Genomic DNA, 26,834 nt, shown 5'->3' with positions numbered 1-26,834 from the left:
GGCTTTCAAGCAGATCTGATCAGATATACTCCCCATCCCTTCTTTTTTTACCCTGTGTATTCTCTGTGAAATGTGTACAAGAATTCTCAACTATTGTACTTCTTGAAATCAAGCATGAGGGAAATATGAGCCCTGTCCACCATTTGGGCATGCTTTAGTACACCTCAAAATGGAATACTTTCATAGAAGTAAAGATTACTGGAAGCAGTGTATTTTTCTCCTGGGAAAATGTGGATTGAGTTACAGTATTTGTTCCACATAGATAAGGAGAAAGAGATGCTGGGGATGCAGAGTTCTTCACTGCTGAGAACTGGGCATAATACCAAGACCTGAAGTAGAGTCAGGGTTCCTGTTTGCTTTAGATTAGTAATAATTACTTTTGGGCTTACTGTCTGCAACGTCACATCCTGGAACCTTATTTATCCACCATTACCCCCCCAGAGCTCACTACATTTATTCCCTGAAGGTGAAAGGCTGAAGCACAACTTTTCTGCTTGCTTGTTATGCAGAAAGGCACTTTTGAGGTTCTACTGCTTTATGTACTCCTGGCTCTTGCTCTATTCCCACACTGCAATTCCCAGGTTCTTAATAAATAAACAAGTCTGTTTATTTATACTGTTCTATGTATCCCTCCCTGGTGGGGTATTTGACTGACTCTTCCATGTAATATATGTAGATCTGATTGATGGACATGATTGCATAGCTTTACTTTTTCAAGCATACAAATTTTCAGCTTGTTTTGCAGTTCACAGTGCTCCAGCTGGAGCAGATGCTCACCTCCACTCTTATGAGACTGTCCCTAAAGCTGCTGAGAAGATAAAATTTTCTTACTTTCTTAGAAGAATATAGGGTACAGATAACTTTTAGCCTCCAACTATCACACCACACTGAGTAAGCAGTGACATCCAAAGAGTAAAGTGTGCTCTGAGGACATAGCAGTAACTTGAAAAGAAGTATTTAATTGGGTTGATATTGTTTTCTTACAGGCTTTTATGTGCACATAAAAATTGCAACTGTCATGCATTTGAAAAATCTATTCATGTGTTTACAGTATATTGATCGTAATCATGTATTTCTAACTATACACAGTGTAAAAATAAAAATACTTAGAAAATAATTATGCCATTTCACTTCATGAAATTTGCTCTTTTAAAATGAGCATAAAAATGATTAAATTATACCTTCTAACAACTCTATTCAAAGCCAAAATACCATGGCTTAGAACAAGGTATTAATTGGAACAGTCTTCAAAGTTTAAATCATTAGCTTATACTTCTCCTTGAACTATGAAAAGCTCATGGCAAGGTTCTTCATTTATGTGTGCATAGGAAAATTTCTAAAAACCAAAAGGTGAAGAAAAGTTGCTAAGCTTTGTTTTTCGGAACATTGGCTGTAACATTGGAATGTCCTAGATTGCTGTACTTGATTGAAGTTAAATAGGGCTCGGCCGGTCTGTGTCCAGTGCTGGATCTTGTTGGAGGGATCCTATGTAAGCCATGAAGCTGTTGTTCTGATGGCTCCAGTCATAGTAGTCTGGAGAGAAACTGAGAAAGAAAATAGAAGAATTAGTGACTGGCAGATTGGTTCTTTAAGCATCTAGTTAGAGAACATGGGGGAAATGCAGTTATGTAGAGATAGTTCTCATGCTGAAGTGCAAAAATAAAATAAACCCCCAACCAGGGGTACAGGCAGCTATTTATTTTTCCAATCTGTCAATTATTTTGGCCCAAATGTTCATTATCTATTTCCTGATTCTCTCAACTCCCTGAAGACCCCCCCCTTTCTGATTTGCTGTTCAGGAAGGTGTTGGAAAATCCCAGAAATGGTGCTGCTCATCCCTGCCAAGTCCTGGCACTGCAAGGGCCTGTCAGAGATCTAAACCTCCTGTGTCTGGGTCCCAGAGCCCAGGACATGGTTTGCAGCTCTGCCATGCTGTCTTTTCTCCCAATGCATGTGGCTGGTTTGCCTTCCAGTGGGAGCTATGCATGTGTTACCAGTGTGGCTGGCTCCCTGATGGCTCAGTGTGGAAGACAGGGTGATACCAGGCTGGCTCAAAACCACCTCTAGCATCCTCCATGGGCTTAGTTACTATGTGAAAAAATAATTAATGCAGGAATAGGATGACTGATAACTGTAAATAGTGAGTGTGCAACTTCACTGAGCCATGGTCTGGGCTCACAGACAGTGACTACACTGTCTCATCTGAATGAGCGACAAGAACTAGATCTGGGTTACATTAATATATTCATATCATTGTGTAGCTAAAGCAACAACAAAGGGATAACACAACTCAGACTCCTTTCAGGGCAGGATAGAGTCCTGTCAGTGCCTTTCCTTCTCTGAATTGGGTGCTACCATTTTTCATGTGAACTGCTCCTTCCTGGACTGGAATCCTTTCCCAAACATCACACCTGAGCAGAGAAGACAGAATTTTTGTGCCAGTTCTGGGTTGTGTGGGATTTCAGCAGTTTGATGGACTTTTCTAATCTTTCACCATGTGGGAATGTTGATGGCCACTTCATTTCAGGTCACCTTCCAGATATTTAGCTATGTTACAGGGCAACCTAAGTTGAAAGGCCTCTCGCTACAACCATCACAAGATGCTGCCTGCGCTGTCCAGCTTTTCTCTGCTCTGCCTGAGCAGGGAGACAGCTGTTTTTCTAGGCAGTCTTGTTTTCACATTTGAATGAGTAAATGGAATTTCTGAAGCCATTCTTGGAAGAAATAGAGGATGAAACAAAGTTCTGACCTGAGTTTTTCAATGAGCAGTACGTTGGTACAATTCTTAAATTATGTAACGATTTTCATTCTTGTGTCTTTATAGTGTCTACAGTGCCCTTGGACCCCCACAGTCACTCAGTGCTGCCTGTCCACTTCAGCTTCCCCTTTTGCTTCCCCTCACCCTGTTGGGATTTACACAGCAATTGCAGCTAGACAATTCACATCCATCTTCTGTGGTGTGTCAGAGTTCCTGCTCCTCCAGTTTCTGTTTTGGGCAGCAAGAAGTTTGCTCTTGTGTCTCACCTGCCCTGTGCCCCCTGTGGTGCAATATTCCAGGCCAGATCATCGTCACTGTCGTATCTGCGGGGATTGTCAAAGAAGTAAGACCTGGGACTGAAGCCGTGGCTTGGGACCATTCCTGCATTGGCCTGAGGGAAGGGAAACCTCAGTCAGTATTTGCAACATCTATCAAATAGCTGTTTATCAATTGCCTGGTGCCTGACTTCCAGAAGAAGTTGCTGCCAACTTACCTCACAGTTTCCAAAATAAAACATGCAGTTTTGCATTTGCTGAAGACAACTGAAATAGTTTTGCATTTACTGTTCATGTCTGCCAGCATAGTGATATTCATCTCAACAGCTATTTATTTATCCTTATTTCTCAGCTAACACCTGACCTTCTTCTGAAGCCACCAGTCTGCATTCAACCTTTCTGCTGAATTCCTGTCCATCCAGGATACTTCATGCTTTCAGGCAGCTGACTTGAAGTGAGCAGTAGGAAGCAGCTGAGGAGCTGAAGGAAAGGTATGAAACATCTAAAGAGATTTGATTTTTACCTCCCACATTGCTAACACTCTCTTCTGGTGCCTTACCTCCCTTACCACAGGAACTGATCATGTTGAAGCTTGGCATCCTGTTTAGTGAACCCACATGTGAGAAGTCCCTTAGGCCCTCACCAAGCAATTTCAGTATCTAATCTACAGTGAGGGTCAAATGTGCTGTGAGGGTCAAATCCTGAGGTCAGGTCCTTTGACAAAACAGGGAAAGGAGTGTACATATAACACTTTCATTTACAAAGCATTTCCCTGTGATTCAGAACAGAAAACATACAAGATGCAAGAAATCAGTTTGATTTCAGAAACAGCACAGAGGGACATCTAAGAACCCACTGAGCCTCAACCACTGATCCACTGCTCCCATCCCCAGGGAAGAGAGGTGCCTGTGGATAAGCCAGGATGACATCTTCTCCCTGGCCTTAAAAAGGAGAGCAGTTTGATCTCTCCCTTTATTTTATGTGTTAAATAACTTTGACAAAGATGGAAAGAGGATTAAGTGCATCTCTGTCATGCCCCCATTTTCAACATTTGTATGGTTAAAGGTACAACAAGGCATAGGGCCACATGCTGCTGTAAACCTGTGTCAGCACCAGAGCCAACAGACAGCTCATTCCAGGCTATAAACACTTATTATTTCAGTGAATTGTTTAATATTCACTGAATTATTTAATATTTGAGTAATGCTGAATGCAGGATGCCTCTATTCAAACTTTTTGTTTCTGAAGTCCCAAATGAACCATTAAACCAAAGAACTATTTCTCAGGATTGTTTATTAAAAATTAAAGAATAATTTTGATTTTTACCTAATCAGACTTGTTGTTATGATTTTTTTAACTAAAGGAGGGTTAGCTTTAATTCTAACCCCGAGCTTTCTAGCCAAGTAGCAGCCTACTGAATGCATTAGCCTAAAATTCTGCGGCTCTTGGTCTCCCTCTTGTGGCAACCTCACACTGAAGTTCAGCTTTCTTTTGCTACAATCTCTTCATTTTTTTGTTCAGTTCTACTTATTTCTGGTCTTCCAATAAATATTTGTCCTATGTGAAAAAAAAAATCTATATATGACCTAAACCATGTGACAAATACTGTTTACACTAAAAAAAGATATCCATAAAAGAAGTGATACTGATTGCAGTATACAATTGCAGATACTGAGGCAGTATCACTGATTGCCTCTTCTGAATTGCATCTTAATGGAGATTTAAGGCTTTCTGCAAATTACAATGCAAAAATATGTTATACATGTTACTGCCATGCTCTTGTGAGAGAATGCTGCCTGTTTGACTCCATTTGAGCTCTTGTTTACTTAGGATTCCAAACCTTCATGTTTTCAAAATGAGCGATTAGATTACTTCCATTATTTTCATTCTCTCTGAATCTCCCCACACTATCCAAACTTGGCCACCAGGTCTAGTCTTATTAAGCCCACTTTAAATTAAATGAGATCTCTCTGTGGTCACTTTTTAGAAGAGCAGGACCTCTGGCCTATACTTAAAAACATTTCTTCTCTTTGCAGTTGTCCTGGTTAACTCCTAACCAGGAGTGAGTCTGAGATGGTTTTGTCATAGGCACTGGGATCCATCGGGTTTTCTAGTGCAATGTCAGGTACTGCTTCCTTGTTCATCTTGGCTTTATCATTGTCTCTGAAATGTGCACATGAGGATAAAACTCATCCCCTTGTCTAGGTTATTCTGTTGTTTCTTTTACTTGTGTATTTACCATTTACATCCCTTTTGAATAATATTAGCTTTGGTATAATTTGGCCTACAGAAACAGAGACATTACCTCAGTAATCCTAGTGAGGGCTGGTATTGCCTGTGTGCCTGTCAACCACCTCACCTGGAGACATTGCCTACAGCTACAAAAAATGCTTGTCCATCTATTAACTACTTAGATATCAAGGACATTTATGGAGAATTATCCTTACAACTTACACCTTAATTTCTGGTCCTCTGAAATAGCCAACAAGTCAGCAAGTGCTTATTATGGCCACTGGTCTTTGACTTGGAAAAACTTCAACTATTATTTCATAACCTTGTTGAACTGTTAGCACACAAGCATTTTCACTGCTGTGTGATGAAAGATGCCAAGTTTGGATAACAAACTCCTTTTCCACCGATTCCAGTAAAATGCTGCATTATCTCAAAGGGAAGTTGTCCCTACACTTCAGAAATTTCCTGATTTTTTTAGATAACCTGCCTGAGAACCTGGCCTTTCTTTCTGGATAAACCTGATGAGTTTCTTTGAAGAGGAGTTAGCATAAAGAAGCAGGAAGTTTTGGTTGCTCTTATTCTGCCAAGGACACATTGAAAAAGAGAAGTCAGAACATAAAGAAGCAAAAGATCCCTGAGCAGCTGAGCCACTCAGACCTACCTGGATATTACACTAGCAAACACACTGACAAATTCCACTTACTAGGTCTTTTGTAGGGTTTCGGACACGGAAGAAATACACAACCAAGGAAGTAGGCAGGAGCTCCCAGATGAAAAGGATCACTCCAAACACTATGTAACCTGCATCTCCCAGCTGACATTTCAGATCTGCCTGTTGAAAAGTAAAAGAGTAAAGTGTTTAAAAATAAAGATGGCAGCTCATTTGAAGGTGCAGGAGGCAATGCCAGAAATTCCATTCTGTAGAGCCAGATCAATCTGGCTAATGATAAAAGGCATAGTAAAAAATCAATATGCTATCTTGGGGACATGATTTCCCTTTCCTCCTCCTGCTATCTTTCCTTCAGAAATATCAGTTTAATGCAGGGGTCTTCCCAGCTTAAAAGCCTGGGAAGCAATCACTTGATGAAGTGATAAAATTCAGGTGATGAGAAACTAGTTTTCCAATCCCTTTCCTGCTGGAAATAATTGTAAAGGAACAGTCAACGGTCAAGGGCATTGCTTTTAAAAATGAAAGGCTTGGGTCTGTTCAAATTGGTGCACATTCTCAGGCTGAATAACTGCTGGCACTGCAGCATTAGCTGTGATCTTCTCTCTAGACCTCCAGCACTGCCCATAGCTACAGAGGGCAAATCTTGTCCTTTCATGTGTTTGGTAAAGAAGAGAAAAGGGTGCTTCTGACCAGTAACCTGAGCAATGCTACAGTACATTTATTGGGCTGTAATTCTAAAAGTGTCTTTTGAGTCTGGTACCAGATTGAGTACCCACTCCTTCATTCCAGGCTCTTTACATATAGTTCAAATAACTTACCCCAAAATCCATGCAACCCTAATGTCACAAGCCAGAATAGATGTTCAAAAAATGTAGTAGTAACTCAAGGGCTGAAAAGCATTCCAGTGAGCTCCCAGTGAACAACCTCTGCCTCCAGAGGGCAAACAGGACCAAGTTAAGTCCGGCCATACCAGCCCCTGTTACTCCAGACTATAGGACTGACAGAACAAGTTGTTTGTCCCCTGCAAAGGGTCACCAGGACCAGCAGCAACTCCTCACGGCTTAACAAGAGGGAAATTGTTTGATTTAGGAGAAAGTCAGAGCCTAATGCCCTTCTGCCTAAACCTCTGTGCTCTAATTCCACTGGCAACACCTGCAGTCCTCTTCTCTGCACTGCAGCAGGGTTGATTAAAGGTCCCTTGACAGACCCTACTCAACTTACTCATAACAAGGTCCTCAGGGCAATCCTATCCTACTCTTTACCTACTTCTTAATTAGAGTTTTACCTATTGCTCAACAGAAATTTGTTAATGGCTGCAGGTTTGCTTGGCCACCTGGGCAATACAAGGTCCTTGCATGGCTGGGAACACTGCTCTGGGTCTGCAGGTGCTTGCTGGTTGCAGGGGAGACAAGGGATTTTGAGACCAAAATAAAAGATACACATGATCCAGACCCTGGCCCAGAGCTGGAAAAATACTGGGACCTAAATACACTCTTCAAAGCAAAGAAAGGAGCTAGATACTGAAATTTATTAGAATTCAACAAAGAATCTCCTGCTATTTCCTTTAGAATTTTTATTACTGTTAGTTTGCAGTGTAAATTGTCGCTTGCAATTAAAGGTTGGGAAGAGTCATAGCCTTATCCTCAAACAACAGAAATTATCATGCTAATTCCAGAATTAAAGTAAATAACCCCACAGCCTTGGATGGTAGTGGGAGGTGTTATGATGTCTTAGAGCTGAGCATTTCAGTGGAATCAAGTACTTTTTTTCTGATTCTCTAAGTACATTACAGTCCTTACAGTGGACACAATACATGTTTTAAGAAAAGGTGCTCTTTCTTTTGACAGCAAAATCAATGTAAACAAAAGATTGATTTTTAAATTTATTTGTCTTGTGGTTACTTTTTTTCTTTTAGGACAGAACTGTAATTTTTATCCTTATGCCAAAATGATCAGATATTTGTATTTCTGGAGCAAAACAATCTTAGTGCGTCGAATAAAAGAAATAAAATAGGGTTTGAATATATTTATTCCTCCTGTGATAGCATTTAGGAAGTCAATCATCAGCTAGAGAATTAGGTTTTCTCATTAGCAAATATTTTCATACTTGCCTGATCTGACACGTTGTACCAATCGTAATCAAAAGAGTTGACTTTCTTGGTTTGGGAAAACGATAAGATGAACAAGTTGTAGCAGGCTCGTGAGGTATAAAGTAGTATAACAGTCACTCCTATGCTTGTCACCTGACAGACAGATGAGCCCTGGAAGAGATTTAAGCACAGGTTATTATTCATAAGGGAAGCTGAGAATAACTTTGCTTTGCATGGACTTCGAGAGTTGTCATGCTAGTCTGTCTCATGCAATTGACTTCTTGTCTTTCCTTCTTTGGCTAACATATCCTATTTTATGTATATTCCTGTATTTTATCAGCACAGTGGTTTCCAGGCAACAGTAGCAGTTCCAGCCCTTAGCAAGATGGGCTGTGACTAATTTTTACATTTTATTGAACAAGTGCTATTTTCAGAGCAGTGAAAACACAGAAGACCCACACTTGGCATGCGGTGGAGCAACAGAATTCAGCCTTCAGCTCTGCACTAGCTAAAGAGCATCCTGTATCAGATGCTGGCTAGCATGATGCAACCTTGCATCTTTTTACAACTGCTTGCTTTGCACCAATTTCACAAGTACAGAGCAGGTCATAACAGTCAGCACTTAAGTACAGCACAGACAGGAACAGAACATCCTGCCTCAGCTAATGTCAACACAGAGGAGACAAAGTGGCAGCACAGCCTATGAGCTGAGTGACCGTGGCAGGGCAGTCAGAGTGGCAGCTTGAGCACAAGGAGAGGAATGAGACTGCAGGGTGAAACTGGAACAGTTCCTAAGCCATAGAGAGAAGACTGGACAAAGCAGGGGAAAGACCTTGATCCAGTGGGAGGATTAAGTGCCTGACTTGCCACTATGTCAAGTGGACCGGGTCACTGAGAGGGGCTGAGACATGAGCACAGGAGTTGTAGCAGGAAGGAAGCATGGAAGGAAGGAATCCAGGAGCCATGACTGCAGGGACCTGTGTGAGTCTGATCAGAGAGGCAAGCAGACGTACAAAAATGGGACTGGCTTTGAAAGAAACTCCAAGTAAATTCTTTGTTGATGGCTCTGGAATAGTGCTTTGCACAACTAAAGGAGGAGAGATGGGTAAATGTGCTGTGTCCATTTAGAGGTAAGTTGCCTTGCAGTCATTTGCTTCTCTAGCCCTGCCCTCTCCCTCTCTGACAGAGACTCACACCAGGAGGATGATTTCCTTTCATCTATGTGAGAGAGACAGGCTGAGAGAGAAGCTGCTTTTCCCTGCCACAGGACCTTTTAAATCAGTGCAGGAGACTGGAAAGTCTACATCTTATTCCCTCTGCCCACACACTGCTTCCAGGTTTGCAGCTGAGGGTCAGAGGTTCAAAGCACTGTGGTTGGCAGAGCAGACACAGCAGAAGGACTAAAGTAGTATCAGGGGAAGTCATCAAGCCACCATGTCCTGAATTCCTGGACTTCAGGAGACTACCAGGGCTGCAGTGCTGCTCACCCACGCTGTTGAGTGTTAGCCCTGCAGCTTTATTGACCCAGCTCCTCAGTCTGCCCTCCCCAGTGAGCATAAGTTAAGAGAAGCTCAGGGAGTATTTGAAAAAGTCTGTGGAAAACAAGCTTGCCTGTCTTCCCAGTAAAATAACATTGGTTCAGTGAACAGCCAGGCTCTGAAAATACCCACTGCAGTCAATGTCTCTGAATTCCAGCTGATAACAGCCTGCAAACACCACCGTTCACCAGGCCATAACCTGCAGCCATGTCAGGAGTGAGCCAAGAGACTGCAGCTACTCAGGAACTGAAGCCAGATCCATAGCAGGCAGGGGTGAAAGCTGTGGCAATACCAGCAAGCAGGAAATGCTTTGAAGAGGAAATGTTTGCTAGGCACTTCTCTGTTCTCCTTCGATACCAACAAGTCAGTGGTGCTGTCATGGAAACCGAGGGAGAGAGAGCAGAGAGAAGCTGCTGACTGGCACATACCATGTCCCAGCTCGGTGGCATTTACAGATTGCAGATAGCAGAAGCAAAGAGCAGAACGGGGCTGGTATTTCCCTGTATAATTTCCCTACATAGCTGTCATTCTTTAACAGTTAATAGTTAAATGTGTAGAGATTTAACAAATTACCATCCCAAATACAAAAAAGCAGAAAAAAGTGTCCTGGTTTTGCTTCCATTCACTTCAAATGCTTCAGATAAATTTAGTGGGTTGGTGAAGGGAGAAAGAAGCAGTGAAAGTAAATCCAGAGGAATCGTTTTTCTGTCACAGACCCCTGCAGAAAAGAAGGGGAGCCCCAAGCTGGTAGTGTGTCCCAGCAGAGAACCAGCCCAAGTCAGCACCTAAAGGCAGGGCTGAGGACCTCCTTGGTGCTGGCACAGCCCTGGCACAGAGCACCACGATGGTTCCCCATGCCAGGCCACGGAGATGAATGTGTTTTCACATGTGGTTGGAAGATATGTATCAGCAAATGGGAAATGCAAATAAAAGGCTGCCAGTACTGATGCCTTCCTACATGCGCCACAGAGACTGCATTATCTCCAACAGTATTCTGTCATATCACTATAGAGAATGGATTTTTCTTCTCTAGATAGCTTTTTGGCCAAACAGTAGCAGATAAAACCAGGATGTTTTAGTCACAGTTAGTTTCAGTCATCTGTACCCCTAAATTATGTGCAGTCAAACCCTGCTGGAAGTCCTCAGAGGAACTCCCATCTCAGGTCAGCAGAGAGGAGCAAATCACTCTTAAATTCCCATTTCCACATTCAAACTTTCATCAGCTGAGTCTTCTGTCCTTTCCTGTCTGCAGTAATGTTAGAGAACCTTAGGGCTTTGTGAAATAGTTTGGAGTAAGGAAGGTTGGGTTTCCCACAGAAGTAGAAAACACAACAAAACCAAAACCAAACTAAAACAGACCCAAAGCCTCCTTTAGGTTAACACTGCTTTGTTACAGAGATTTATGCCTCTCTGATTTGCAGCACAAGAAAAACTTTTCTTACTAATAAAAATAATCCATTGCCAGTGCCCTTTGGTCAGCAAATGACAGGCTTGAAAGAAACAAAACTGAGCTGTGTTTTTAAATCTTCTATTCAGTCCTGAACTTTTAATTGTTGTGCAGCATGGCCGGATTTGATTAAACAGGAAATGAACTTATTTCATCTGATTAGGTAAATGTAGAGAGGAATTCTATGGTAAGGTTTTCTTAATAGCAGTTGAACCTTAGATTTTAAAGGCTTTGTGTGGTAACAGCAATATGTTATTGGTTAAACTGATAATTCAAGATTTAACTGTCTTCTGCAAGTGCAAGGACTTTTGAAAGCCCTGTTTCATTATTTATAGATAGAAAACATCATCACTGATTTTATAATCAACACAGCGTGCTTACATGATGCCACCCAGCTCCTTGACCACTGAATGCGTCCAAAGATATAAACCTACCAATATTTCTTTAAAGAACATCCTGTAGAATAATAGGAGACACCTTTTAACCCTTTCCCCCAGCTGGCTAAGTTATAATCTATTATCTTTTAAAACACATTCTCATTATCTATAGGAATATATACAAGAATATGCAAGTATATAAAGGGAGATTCATATTTCTCTGTCTGGCTTATCTTCAGCATGCTGCTACCTTAAACAGTTAACTTAGTCAATGATTTGACAAGCTGAAGGATTTTGAAGTACAGGCCACTTCTACGTTGCAGTACTGAAATTAAGTGGTCTTCAGACAAGGGAGCCAGAGAAAGCATTGTCTGCTTGAAAAGAGCTGTGAGAAACTCCAGCCAAAAAGTTATGCAAAATCTGTCTCAAAACCACATATTTTGGATCACTGGTTTTAACCAAAAGCTCCCTTGCTAACATTTAATATTTAATTCATGTACTGAGCACGATGGCCAGCCAAGCGCAGACTGTGAAGTTTAAGGCCTCCATCTCTCAGGCTTTGTGGCTTTGCCTTGCACTGCCCTTGTATCTTAGAAGATACTTGAAAAGAACTGAAAATGTACCTTACCTTGGACTCCAAGTAAATGTTGGCTAAAGACATCTTGGAGATCTTATACAGGCAGATGGAGAGTGAAACAGCACACAGCACAAACAATGTGTCATTAATTGCCACCCGGACAGAGACAATGATTTTTCTCTCTGAATTCTGTGTCCTCACCAATACTGCACATGTTAAATTCACCAATAGGAAGAGGAGACTTATGAAAAGAGAAGCCAGGTAGAGGGGCAACCTGGGAGAGTGAGAAGAAAACAGTTTTAGCAACATTGTTCAGCAAGTGTCAATCATGAGCTGGAAGTTGCACTCTGGGAAATGAAATCTGCCACAGCTGACAGAGTAACCAGCTGCCTGAGCCAAAATCAAAGTGCTCCAGATTGCTGGAGAGATTAACCTAGCCCATTTCAAACCTGTTTTTACAGTTACACAACAAGCTGTAAGTAAAGCAACTAATATCAAGCAGCAAAACACAGAGGACTGCTGCAGAAATTGAACAGCACAGTTCTCAAAAACTACTTAAAAAATACATGCACCTTCTTAGACTGTGCGCTTCATACACAGCACAAACCCTCTGCCTAATCACTCCTAGAAAAAAACCTCTGCCTGGAATGGACTGGTTTTGACCCTGGTTTTACTATACCACCACTGCCATGTAAAGCATCACTGACTGTTAATGTTTGTCATCAGATATCAAACTAGGGAAGTGTCTAACAGCAGAAAAAATCTCCAGGTTATTGGTTCCCTAGCTTCCTTCTCTGTCTCTTTTTCTAAACAATTTGGTCATGGTCAACCTCTTAAAAGAAACATCAAGAAATTTAACTATGCATATTGATTCTGGGTTGGCATCTTGCCATCTAGGCCAGGAAAAATGTGTGTTTACACCACCACAGAAGCAGACGTGGAACTGAAATGTGACAGACATAAGCCCAGGAGTTGGACTGTTTTTATCCAGCTGTTTTTTTTCCAACCTACCCAGCACTGATACTTAGAATATAAGCATACCATGTAATCAAGGTATTACATAGTATGTAATTTTTAAATTTATTATTGGTTGTAATTCCTCCTTATGCCTACACAAACCCGTGGGGCTTTCCATTAGGAAAAAAAAAAAGAGCATGCTTCCATTTAAAGCATTTGCTTAGTTCATTATCATTGCTGACCAAGAAAATTACTGATAAGATGCATAATCTGCAGTCACTGAACAAGAGGTTTTGGCCCCAGCTTTTCATGCCTGTTGGGAACTTTGAATTTGGCATACAACAAACATACAGACTGTCCCCGAGGAATCCGGTTCCAATTGTTTAACAATACTTTACCCAATGGGGATCTTTTCCTTTCACACATTCATATTCTTTTGGGTTAGCATCAATGCAGTTACAAAGCTGAAGCATAGCTGGCTTCCTTTCAGAGGGCAGGAAAGGAGGAGATACACCTTTGAGATAGTTTAACTGTGTTACAGGGAGAACTGAAAGCCTACAAGATTGTGAATCAGTGCCTTTCTTTCCAGCTATATCTGGCAGCGAGCAAGGATGCTGTTTTTTCCTTGCCAGGCACGGAAATTCCCTCTCAGCAGGAAGATTGTGCTCATTCTTAACTTCCCAGGGCAGGGCTCTGTTTTTAGGATAAGCAGCTGGAGGTAGTTCCTTTAAACCTCATAGTCTAATGCAGGAAGCACTGCACTCCTGAAGCTCCCCTCTCACATGGTTTTCTCTGTAATGGTGGTACATTTATAGCTTTTATTAGTAGCTCAGAAGTCTTTAAATAGTGGTCACATGTCTTCCTTTCCTTCCCCTCCCAAAGTCCCATCTCTAGTCCCCTTGTGGGGGCTTGTGAGGAAGGGCACACTCTTACATCTGCCTTGCTTGTGGGACGGCAAGTACATGCTCTCCTCTTGCTCACCTTAGCCAGAAGGACCTTCTGCTGCAGCACAGCCTGCATGCTGGCATGCAGCATCAAGCTGGCTTGCAACCAGCAAGGCTGAGAAGCTTTCAGGCCAGGCTCCTCCTTTGCAGACTTCAGCAAAAAAAAAACCTCCAAACTAAAAAACAACAACAAAAAAATCCCGGTGCTTTCACACTCCCATGCCCACACACTCCCATATGTGCCAGGGTGAGCTGTCGTGGCCACTCAGCTGTGCAGCTCCTCACAGGAGGATCTTCCAGCCCCCTTCTAAACATGATGTGGCTGGGGAAATGGCTGCCTGATTTGCAATGCAATAGAAGCATTGTTGCTGAATTTATGGAAAAGCACTGATAGAGATGCAGACTGTCTTTCTAGGGGAAGGGTTTTAGGGTCTCAGCAGATTAAAGGCAGAAAGTATCTTTACAATTCAACTACAAGTGCACCTACAAGGCATGAAGAAGCACATGGAGTTTTATAGAAAACAGAAAAGCAGGGCAGGAGAGGTGTTTCCAGATTGCATCAGTGAAAGTGCAAGTGAAAGTTCAAAGGTGTATTGTGCCTAATCCCCACTTTGGGACCGGTCTTTAAAGGAGCCTTGTGTAATCTGCTTTGGCTGGGGAAGACACACACCAGGCTGTTCTGTTCCTTCTCTATCAGGCTGAATGCACCCATAAGTTTTTCTTTGAGCTGAAAACAAAACCTCAGATAAATGCAGTGAGATTTGCCTCATTTAACAAGAAAATCTGTTTGAAATTACTGTATTTTGTATGCAGTGCTTGAGGCTTGTGTGTAACAAGACACGCACACACAGCACAGTAAGCCTCATCCAAAAACCTGGTGACAGTAAGACATGCCCAAGTCCAGGGAGACAGGCAGAAGGACTGTTTAAATATGAAATTGGACAGAGACTTCACCTTGAGCTCTTTTACTAATATTATAAAAGCTGTTCTGAATAAAGTTTGCTTAAGATTCTGGATCCCCAATAGGATTTATAGGAATTTTTTTTTTGGCATCTGAAATTATTCAGATTTCTGAGACCTGTGTCAGTACCTCTCAGTTGCCCCATTTATGTTGCCATCATCTGTTGCAAAAATGGCAATACTGGGCAATAGGGTCTCACACTTAAAAAAGAAAATGGAGGGAAAAAATGAAAAAGTGAACATTCAGTAATGAAGAAATATCGGATTCAGTAAGTGCAGATTCCAGACCAGTCTGTAGGCCTTTAATCTTTCCATCATTTATCTCTCCCTCAGGATCTAAGCAACCTGATCTAATGAAAGATGTCCCTGCCCATGGGACATGGGATGGACTAGATAATCTTTAAAAGTCCTTTCCAGCACAAGCCACTATGTAAGTCTGTGCTCTTCCACTAGCTTGTTACAATTAAGTCATCTGTGGTTGTGCACATATTACATAATTTCAATTGCCCTGTGTAAGATAGGAAATTAGGTCAGCTTTATTAATATAGCTCTCTTAGACAAACTAACCACACTCCTGCTGCAATTGAGATGTTAAAATACAATTGAAATCCCTTACCAACAGAGCTGAACAAGAAAGAAAAAAACTGGGCCAGATCCAAGAGTGATTTGTATTAGAAATCCAGTGGGCAAGAGTCAGGGTGGACATGGAGCTCTCATGAGGAGGGTAGGCTGTGCATGAGTAATTCTAGCCACAGTACATTTGTATTTAGGAACAAAATGCTCCAAAAGCTACATGCAGGTCGCTAATGCAGTTACTTCACAGGCATTGACTAAATATCACGAGCTCCTGTGCTTCAAGAAAGACATTTTCAAGCAGTGTTCAGGAATAAAGCCTTGCCACAAGGATCACTAAGAGATGAGGTTCAAAGCTTCTAGCTCTCACCTCTAAAGCCATGCAGGAACCTGTACACAGCCAGCCCTCCACCACCCTGAGCTGGCTCTGTGCACAGCAATCCTCTCTGTCTCTCTTGCCCGTGTGCCCATCAGGGGCAGCCTCGTCTGCTCTGGGGGACCTGCCTGGGGTGTGCTCTGCCTGTCTGCCAGCCCATACTCCTGGATTTTCTTCTCACAGGAACCTGAGTGCAAAAGGGGGTTACAAAGCTGCAGTTCAGCCTGGAGTCCAGATTCCTGAATCAGCCATCACACTCTGCATTTCCCATGCTCTCCCCAGCCCACCTCAAGCCTGCTCTCACTGTACTGCCCTTATCCCAAACATAGTTCCCAAAACACTTGGTACAGATGATTGCCTCACAAGCTGTATGAAAAACCAGTAGGATAACAAATTTCTAGAGAAGGACAGTGATAATATTTGCCCTGTTCATACAGTACTGTTCTCCTAACAGTCAGCAAGTGACAATTCAGATTGCAGTTTAAATTATCCTGAATTCATATTGTAAATTCTTTCTTTAGAATGGAGACAACCACTCTCTCTCTCCTCCTTCTAAACAGCATTGCCCAACTGAGGCTTTTAAGCATTGGCACAACAAACATTAATTTATTGAGTTCTTCCTAAGCTTTCTGGATATTACTGCCCTTTGGGGTTCCTTCAAATACATCCTGACAGCTTCTCCTCCACAACAAGATGCCAAATTAATCTCTCCACCTAAATGTAAATCTACCATAACCTCAGCTCTGTGGAGTCAGGGGAGGTTATCTATAAGCTACCAAACACATCATGAAATTGAACCCATTCTCCCTAGCTCTTTCTCTTCACAATTTGTCCGTCATCTTCCCAAAACTTTTAAGACTTCTATTACATTGACCTCACAGGTTAAAACATACCCACTCCCACTCATTCCTGTCAAAAAAACAAAACATCACTCTGCTTCTTCAGCACTGGATCTGAATTTACCTGGTAATACAAATGTTAAGAACCAATACGCAAATCCCCAGGGTAGGTGTTTTCCACTTGCATTTGAAATATTTGCTTTTGAAATATGTGACTGTCTAAAAAATGATCCCTGTGTTGAGAAAGGACACAGTCCCCTAAAGGTCATAGGAAGAAGGTGGCTTCAGAACCATCATCATCAAACATTGGTATACAAATATGAATAGCTGAAATATGAGCATCACAAATTAGAAACTATGTTTCTCAAGCAGTAGGGCTCTTCCCTCCCACATTGAATGCTTGCAAAGTTCTTACCTGTATTTCAGTAGCTCTGGGGAATATTTTGACTTAGCTTTGAAAATTACCTGCAAAACAAAAAAATATTGCATCAAACATAGTATACATGTCAGCAAAGAAAGACAGTGTGAGTCACAGCAATTCTGTCTCTCAGGCCACAAGATATGCCACGACAGGTTTCATTACATAACAGATTTGCATGGGTTGCTTGCCCATGACAGGCAAACCCTAAGCAAAGTACTAGAACCACTCAGCAGGTGATCAGATGCACTTGTACACAAACTGCCTACACTATTATTTTCCCTTACTCTGGTTTAGGAATAAGGTCCTTTATATCAGTATTAACAAAAGGATCAATGCCAGCACAACCATGCAGGGAAACTATTGTAGGCTCTTACATGACCTGACAGTACATGTCTCTCACACAGACCAGTTCACACCAGGCCAAATGTTCCCATGAAGAGCCTATCACAGTAACCAGGCCTGAAATTAGATAGATACTTTCACATTCTTGTTGCATTGCCAAAGAGATACCATTGAGAGCCAAACTCATTATTTGACTCTGAGGTATTAATTGGCTTCTGCTGACTGTCTCTTCTCTGTACAACAATATGTGCTTTTACAGAGGGATAGCTCATGCCCAGCAGCTGGCTTGCTGTACCAGAAAAGATAAAATACTGACAAAGTTTTCTATAATGTAGCTAGGAGCCATCAGTCATAGTTGTTTAACCATCATCAGAAATTATACAAAAATATATTACCATGTTTTGTATCTTATTTATTAAAAAATCACTTGAAAGTACCACTGCTTTTTTATAAGCTAACATGGTTTCCAAACAAAAACTTAGTTTACAAATGCTCCAAAACAAAAACTTAGTTTACAAATGTTCATTTAAACCAACAACAAAGCACACTGGTTACAAGTATTATAAAAACCTCATGATGTATGACTTATTCTGGGTAGTTTCCCAATCATTTTCTCCTCAGGTTCTGCTATCTTATCCATTTACCTTGGTTTTGCATGCCCTTTAGTTATGTTTGCATAATATTTGCTATGATTATTATGCTTTTCCAAGGAAACAGGACTTAAATGATCACAATGTGACTGTAGAAATGTGTCTACCTGTCAGTCTCTTTATCTGGCCTCTACTAATCTTAAAATACTTCAGAAAACTGATGGGAAAATGCTTGAAGTATCCTTTATCATCCTTCTAAAAATCAATGACTTAAAGGGAAAAAGGAACTCTATCAATGTATCTAATATATGTCCTCTGTGAGGAGAAGCCTACATAATGATTCTACACATCACCTAACAGGAGAGAGTCTGCATAGCAAAATATTGTAAAAAATTCTCCAGTTATGGGAACAACTGAGAGTCAATCATGAGACATAGATCTGGAGAAAATCAGGCTCAACTTGTTCCAGATCTCCTGGAACAACTTGTCATTTAACTCCTATTCACCATAAACAGCTGCCTTGACATGGAAATTATTTTTGTGATACTTCAGCTTGCTTAACACTAGCTGAAGCAGCAGAGAGCACTGAGTTTTTCAGCAAACTGAGAATAAAATTGAAAACTTGGGAGAAAAAAGTCTGTAAAAATATTCTGCAACCATTGATACTGTTTTCAAATAGATAACATCTCTGATAGTATCCCTTAATGAGGAGTTTTGTGATTCATTCTCCAAATTCCTGGATCACGAAATCTCACAGGAGTTCAGGAAGAAGTTTTAGGTTGTTTTATTTACTTGCTTTTGAAAGGAAAGGTACAAGGGGCTTGCAAATGTTCTGCACTTCTGCTGTGCATAAAGAGTAGCTGTCACTTTCAGAGAAGGGATGAGGTTGAAAATACTTCTCAGATACATTTTGTACCCTGCTTATTCTGGAAGGGAGGGAGGAAGCAGATTCCTGATCTCAATGAAACTAAACGAGTAATCCTCGTCTCTAGGGTCATTCCACAATCCTCACCTATTGTATCACTTATACACATTCTACCATTAATTATGACATCTTTCATGAGCTGCACTGAACATAAGAGTTCAGAGCCTCTGCAAAGAACTTCACATGACAAACAATTTCCAGCGGGCAATGAGTTGTTCTGGTTTCACAAAACCTAGCAAATATCAAGTTCCTAAATACCATCTCCAGTGGTTCCCCAAAAATTTTCTACTCATCCCTCTTAAGTCACAAGGTACTGTCACATAAACCAATCCAAGACCACTGCCCAGCAAAATCTCCATGGATAACTTAGGTAAAACCAAATGTGATGCTTCTGCTGCAGATCCAACGGGATCTCAAGATTCAAGATCACCAATGCAGCTGTTACTGTGGTTCTGCATTTGGTGAACCTGTCCTAGGTGATACATGTTCTGAAATTTTCAGAGCAAAATGACCATTAAGAAAGAAAGAAAAAAAAACCAAAAAAACCAAAACAAAAAAAAAAAAAAAACCACCCCAAACAAACAAACAAAAAAAACCAAAAAAACCCAAACCAAAACTAAAGAAAAAACCCACCAAACTGAAAGGATGCTATATAGAATGAAAGCTACACTTTAAGGCATGGAGAATTCTTACCAATTCACTGCTAGGCAGGAGCACAGGCAGCCAGATTCTGCCACTTTTGCCTAAAAACTGATGGGGCTTTAGCTCATGAGTAGCCCTGCTGTAATCAATGGGATTGTCACAGAATAAAGGATTGTTCAGTGGGAGTAAGGTTGTCAGGAGCTGATCTCAATATACCTCACATGTGTGGGTGCAGCTTTTTGCTTTTAGCATTTAGCTCAAGAGCCTGGTTGCTCAACGGCCCCTCCTCGCAGCAGTGTTGAGAAAACTTCCAGTCAATATCTGAGTCATCTAAGTAAGTCTTCCAGCAAACCAGAGCAAACCAGACTATTCCTAAGAATAGACTAAAGAGCAAACAGAGAGCAGGCTGTTTTAAAACGATCTTTCAGAGTGGCCCAAGATGAGCATGGAAAACGCAGTGAAAGTCCTTGCTAATTTTCTTATGTCTAAAGGGTTACTTTTTAGACGTAAAAGTATTTCCCCTTCTGCTTGTTCTTTGAAGGAGAAATATCCTGTTTTGACTCTCTGTTTCTGACAAAGGGTTGGAAACCTCAAATGAGATTCTCACACTCCCTCCTCCACTCCCCTGAGGTATATGTCTGGCATATAAAACTGCAGCAGTTCAAAAGGACTCCAAAAATCTCTTCATACAGCCAGAGAAAATTCCCATTGCACGAACTGATGTAAACAGCTGACCTTAGAGACATGTTACCAGGCCCCAGGAGTGGGGATGGCATGGGATCCATCAGCAGCTTGGCTGCAGACAGCTCTGGAGAGCTGCTGGGCAGCAGAGCAGGCAGACAGGGCCAGGCTGTTGTAGCTGATGGGGGTTCCAGCTAATCAGGAGCCACTTTGGCTCTATAGGTATCAGTGAAACAGCTGTCAAAGCCAAGACAGATATTCCCAAAGCAAAAGAAAAATAAAATCTCCCTGGAGCAATTTTCGTGTCCACGCTCTGATTTAGCTGAACTGATGTGATGACTGGCACAAATCTCCCCTATGCTAGCTGATTAATTCACTTTTACAGGAGCTACAGCTCAGCTCACCAAAAAGCCTCAGATATGTGATAAATGCTTGCGTATGTCTCAAGCTGGCCCTCGGCACAGGAACGAAGTTCAGCTTTATTTACCACTTCTCACGTCAAAAACCCTATAAGAACAATAGCATGCATTTTCCCTTCCCAGTTCCTTTCATCACAGTCCCTCTCTTCCTCTGTCACACTCCATGCAAACTTCCCTTTGAAACCTGAAAATAATGCCACAATCTCATCATCAGCACATGTACCTTTTCTTCAGCTGTGTATCTTTCAGTCCCAGGCCCACCTTCCCCTTCTTCTCCTTCTTCCATGTTCATTCTTTTATTTGGATCAGATTTCCCAAAACAGGCAGGTTTTCCCTCTACTCTCTAAATTCTACACAGCTTGTAAGGCCTACAGACATGGGCAATGTGACTCACTACCATCCTCAGTCTTCCACAAATTGGTAAAAATAGTCCTAAAAGGACAGGGATGATTGTGGGGGCTGACAGCCACAGTAAACTTCCAAGAGCAGCTTTCCTATCAAATTATTTTCTAAGTCAAATGACCTCATCCTTCATGTCAGATGCTGACAGCCAGCCAATCTGCAATTGCAATTTGTCTTCTGTAGATACAATAGTAAGGGCAACATTTTACAGCAAACATATTTGCTGATGCTTTACCATATGTAGTTAGACTCCTGTGTAGTTCTATATACATCTAAATATTGTTATAAATTAATAATAAGCTTTATAATATATGAGTTATTAATTTCTGCTAAAAAGAGATATCCAAAATAAAAAGCCCTCTCTGTTCTCTGACTGGTGAGAACTTTTGAAATGCTATCCTCAGTAATTAGAGAATGAGGAATTTTCTTAATTCTCCTCCCAGAGCTACCATTTACTCTGGTTCCACTGAAATCCATGAAAAGTTTCTGAAAGCCTTGTGCTGTTTTTACCTCACCCTGCCAGGCATGGCCAGCTCCCCTCAGAACTGCCTTACTCTGTACAACTTCTCTTCATTTGAAAGTCCCTGATTTTATCAGCACTGCCTGGGAGGCAGGGTAAGTTTCTCAATCCAGATGCCAAAGAAAAGGGAAGATGGTTAGGGAGGAGGAAGGAGAGGTAAAATCTGCCTACCAGCCTTCTCCACCCATACTGTCTGACAGCTCTTTAGCTCAGCACTACTTTCCCTCCCTCCTGGAGAAGTTCCCAACCTGATGACAAAACCTAGAGCCCACCCAACTGTTTTCTGTGCCTGGCCACAAGGGAGGCCTGGGATTTTGAGGGAAATTTATAGCTCACGGTCTTTGGCCCTGACCTTGTTCTTTGAGCCTGTAACCCTCCATCCTAGCCTCTCTCCTGCTGCATTTGTTTTCTGTTCCCCAGGGAAATGCAAAGCCTGAGCAAACAGGACAAAGTGAAGCAAGTGCTTCTCTGTCCACCCCTGACATGCACCAGAAAAGGCAACTTATTTTTTTTTCCCAGAGCCTCTTTAGTCTTTTACTCACAGCACTAACTGTAAAGCCTGAGGACTCATTTCAGTGTCCCCTTGTCAGGGACAGGGAAGATTTGAGGACATAAATAAAGGAGTATCCAAGTCCTGAAATCCTCACATTTTTCATTAGCCTGGGATGCCTCACTGTGGGATCCTCCACTTCTTTCCCTTTAAAATGGAAAATATGTCATTTATCAGAAAATAAAACATAGGAAGCTGCATGTGTGAGGCAAATATCTCTATGAGATTTTTGGTCTGGAGGTGGAAATACACCTTGGCTCCCCATGTGGTGGATCAGGATCAGGGGCTATCTTGGTACAGAGCTGTTACTTGCTGGCGTTGTGCTATTGTTTTACAAAAGTGCCACTGGATCTCATCTTCATTTGAGATTTATTTTAATGATCTCCAAGTAGCAGAGGGCCTCCCCTCCTGAGAGCATAGATCACACTATTATTTTTCTTTAGAAGGAAATCAATACAGACACAGGATTAATAAATTCTAATACATTTACTTATTCCATTAAAAATCATATTCATTTTCTCCAGTATGGAATCTCTGAGAGTAACACATATTCTATAAGCCTTATCTGCAGCACCCTTTCTAACATGCCCTAAGTAGGGCATTACAACTGTATCAAAGGACCCTCAACTTGGCTCTCAACCCAAAGATACCATTTTGAGTCAAAACTATTTTGATTCTAACTTCTCTTTTGTTCATAGTTCTCCTCCTTTAGCAACCTGCTCCAACACACTAGAGGTTCTTCTGCTGCAGCTGATGATGCTCAGGTCTGGGGACAAAACTCTGCTGTGCTGATGTCATCAGGGTTCATCTGTCCTGCTACACATGAAATACATCTGAAATTCCCTATGGCTTTGGGATACCTATTAAAAAAGAGAATAGTTGTGGCTAACTTTCCATCAAGTTCAAAGGTGCTTGTTATTTGAAAAATGCCCTCTGGCACTTCCCAAATGAGTTTTTGTTTGGCCAGGAGGATTTGCAATATTTTTTAACCACTTTTTTCCCTCTCACATCTACATTTATGATTTTTCCTAGCAGTGCTACATTTAGGAATGGTAGGTGCTCGACAGCAGATAATAAAACCCTACAAATTCCAGAGATCCCATGGGATCTCTTCCAGTGCTCTGTACCTATACTATACACAGATCACTTCTTTCCCTCTAGCTAAGCACCAGTGAAATAGCAGGGGTTTCATGCAACGAGACACAGCTGCAGACTCTTCTTGCCTGTCTTCTAGAGAATAAAAGGATAAAAGCTGTTTCTAAACAGGTCTGTGAAGTTTAAGCCATTACTGAAAACAAAATTTTCTCTCTCCACCCCTTCCACACTAGTTCTTGCTTGTCTACTGTGGAAAGCTAGATGTACATTATATACAAGATGCTGAATTTCAAGCCAAACCACCTTTTAATGGTTAGAAGTAAAGAATTAATAACAGTGAATTAAAAATACATGCACCTATTTTGTCATGCATTCATAGAATGGCTGTGCTTGTATTTCTTAAACCTTTGTTTCAGCTGGGGAGATACTTGAGATTAAATTTCACTGACTGCAACTAGCTCTAGAGCAAACAACAATACTATTCTTAAGTCTGTCTACAGTGGCCCAAGGTATTTAAAGACCATGACACACATCACAAACTCTGAAAGTCCCTGAAAGTCCCTGCAAATACTGTTTCAAAAGCCTCACAGCAGCTTTTCAAGAGGGGTAACTATTCCACTCTTTCTCAGAGGGGCTCAGAGGAAGATAAGGAGAACTCAGGATGACAAAGCAGGAATTCTGTCTCAAAGGCAGAACCAACAGCCTTAGCTTTTTTTCTGTTTCCAACCACTGACTTGTACTTCCTGCACGCTATCAGACAACAACGCTAAAAATAAGTGAAAAGGACAAATGTCTGCATTCTGTGTGCTGCCTTTTCAGATCTTTTTCAGACAAAAGGAATGTTACCTGGAGCACTAAGCCTCCTGAGTGCTGACACTACTGCACAGACTGCTGTGCCCCCCCTGTGCTCGCTCCAGCCCAGGCTTCTCTTGGCCAAGAGCCAGGATGCTGCATTTTGCCTCCAGGCTTCCACAGCAGCCCCACATGCATGTCTGAGGGAAGAGTCTGACCCCAGGCTGTGACTTAGCCCCAGCACTGTGATGGGCTGGACTGTGTGCTGATGGACATTTGACCCTGCAAAGCAGCACAGTTATCAAATGACCCTCACCATAGCTATGGGATAAAGCATAGGTAACCACATGCCTGAGTTGGATTTGAGTAGTATGCAGATGAAAGGTTCCTGTAATCCCTTAATATATCTCAAGTACCAGGGAGTGGAGCAGGATGAGTTAGCAGACATTTCAGACACTGAATCCATGAAAGCAAACCTAAGCACAAAACTGGATATGTGGTTCTAAGTATTTAATACCCTCTACAACTCAAGTGATCTTCTTACAGCTGTCATGCTTACCATTGCTGCTTTTCCAGCTCTGGGAGAGCAGCCCTTGCATGCAGCCTGATGTCTCCAGTCAGGCTGTTCAGAATTGATAAGGCTGTCATCACTACAGAGCACTGTTACACACCATGGGGACTACAGAAGCACCAGCCCCAAGCACACAGCTGGTTCCAAGTGGGGCACACAGCAACACCCAAAGCATCCAGAGCACTGCCTGGTGTGCTCCAGGGCTGGCTGATGCTCTCCTGACTAACTGCTTCTGCACTGGGAAAGTGGACTTTGATCAGGGCCACATGAGTGCAGGCTTGGTATCCTGCTCCAGGCACTACAGTGGGAATAAGGAGGTAAAGAATTCAGTATCTGCCCTCCTGCAAGTTTCCTGTGAGATCTTAGGCAAGCCCAGCAGCCTTTCTTTGTCTCAGCATGCCAACATCCCGTCCTTCAGCCAAGTGCAAGATCACCACGCTCACCATAAATATTTCCAAGCAATTCTAGCTGCAGCAACCTGGAGCCCTGTGCAGCTTAACTTATCTGACTTCTTAGATGTCCATGGCACAGATACGCTCTAAAGACCTCTTCCTGAAATGGAGACACTGTTTCCTTTACTCCAATATACAGTGAATTTACCTTTACATCAGAGAGTCCTTGAAATAGAGGGTGTATCTGTGCACAACACTTAGCAGTTACTGAAAAGAGTCAAAGCTGTTTGTAATAGAGATCCTAACAGGAATTTAGGCCCACAGTAGGATTCCATCAACAGTTTTGATTGTTATACACATAATAGAAACCTCACTGAGAAACGTCAGCCAACTTATGAAAAAACTGGGACTGGGGGTTTGTTGCTGGCAAAATCAGACAGTACAATTCTGCACACAGAGATCAAGTCTGGTAAGACAGGAGGTTTTTAAAGTCTAACAACAATAATAGGGCATAATAATAAAAAGACATTTTGGGTGTCCAAATTCCAAGCTCTCCTATACATTTTTTCTCCGGTCTCTGAATTATTTTTATAGACAGTAGACGTGTTAATTGATATTCTTGCAGTGATCACTTCAGGCTCTGGTTTCATGGTAACACTGATCACTGGCATATAGACCAGAAGTTAAAATACCCAAATAAACAACTGAAATTTGCTTTTTGCATTGCCAAGGTACATTTGTAAATTACATTTTTCTCATGATGTTCACATAATAAGGCTTTACCATTCAGCTAGATTTAATCAACTAAATATCTGTTGCTTACCTGTGTGAAGTAAAGATTCATCAGGGTCAGGGTGAAAAACTGGAGGCAGACTGGGAAGCAATAAAGAAGCCAGAAGATGAAGGGGCTGAGAGAATTTGCTGTGACAAAGTCTTTGAAGTAAAATGAAAAGAGCACTGTCCTAAGAGAGGCCCAAAACAGGCACAGAAACAGAAAGACAGTTTGGTAACTGAACCTCTTGTGCCTGTAGTGAAGGACCAGCCAGAGCTGAACGTAGATGAACACAAAAAGCAGTGAATAAAAAACAGTATATACAATGGTCAGGCCCAGCTTCACATACGGAGGGACAGCTGGCGTCAGGGTCGGCGGAAGGGTGTCATTTTTCAGTGGGTCCCACTCAGGGGCCTCCATTTGATATCGGCAATCGTCAGAATTATTTAAGTTTGGCTGCCGCTGTTGCCTCCTCCTCCTTCTCCTTTCATCTTCCTACAGCATAGGAATCAAGAAAATGAAAGAAAACAAGCTGCACTTCCTCTTTGGCAGCTCACTGTGGGCTGGTAGCACATGATCACAATTCAGAATGATTCATTAGGACTGCCTTTGTCAGCAATTGGCAGGGAACAGCTCAGAAAGCTGCTCTTTGCTGATGTCTCTGCACAAATCTTTGCCATCCTTAAGAAACAAAGAAATCCACCAGCCTCTGAACGGTTTGCTGCTAATTTTTTTCCTAAGGAAAATTATATGGATTTTAAATTAGTTAAGTAATGTTCTATTTTTTACAAGAAACAAGTACCTGACACTTTTCCAGTGGCAGACAATAATATCTTTGTAGGTTTTTTTTTTCGTTTCCTGTTTAAGAAGTACTTCATTTAGCTGCATTTTGTTAGAAATCATTTTAAACACTTTCAAGTACTCCTGAAACTCAAACTGCTGTATTAAGCTGCAACAGCTCAGCTTGCCATTGCAGAAAGCTTTGTGTTTATAAAGAGTTACACAATTGGCACAGCAAATCTAATATATTCAGTTTGTTATTTTTCTTATAAGATGCTTCATTAGAATAGGAGAAAAGGTACATCAGGACTTCCAAACCTAGCATATA

At 41.6% G+C, this 26,834-nt stretch overlaps 1 protein-coding gene across 1 annotated transcript; it reads right to left on the bottom strand.

Moving 5' to 3' along the window:
* Positions 1–970: 970 nt before the first annotated feature.
* Positions 971–26,216, bottom strand: GPR137B (G protein-coupled receptor 137B). Its single transcript, XM_058800760.1, has 7 exons — positions 25,778–26,216; positions 17,028–17,077; positions 12,015–12,237; positions 8,042–8,195; positions 5,969–6,093; positions 3,025–3,149; positions 971–1,544 (listed from the first exon to the last, which is right to left on the bottom strand). The coding sequence occupies exons 1-7, from the start codon at positions 26,144–26,146 to the stop codon at positions 1,433–1,435; spliced, it is 1,158 nt and encodes a 385-aa protein (XP_058656743.1). The 5' UTR covers positions 26,147–26,216; the 3' UTR covers positions 971–1,432.
* Positions 26,217–26,834: the final 618 nt, after the last annotated feature.

This window comes from Ammospiza caudacuta, chromosome 3, assembly GCF_027887145.1.
Source record: "Ammospiza caudacuta isolate bAmmCau1 chromosome 3, bAmmCau1.pri, whole genome shotgun sequence".
NCBI lineage: Eukaryota > Metazoa > Chordata > Aves > Passeriformes > Passerellidae > Ammospiza > Ammospiza caudacuta.
This window is presented reverse-complemented; position numbering and strand designations above follow the sequence as displayed.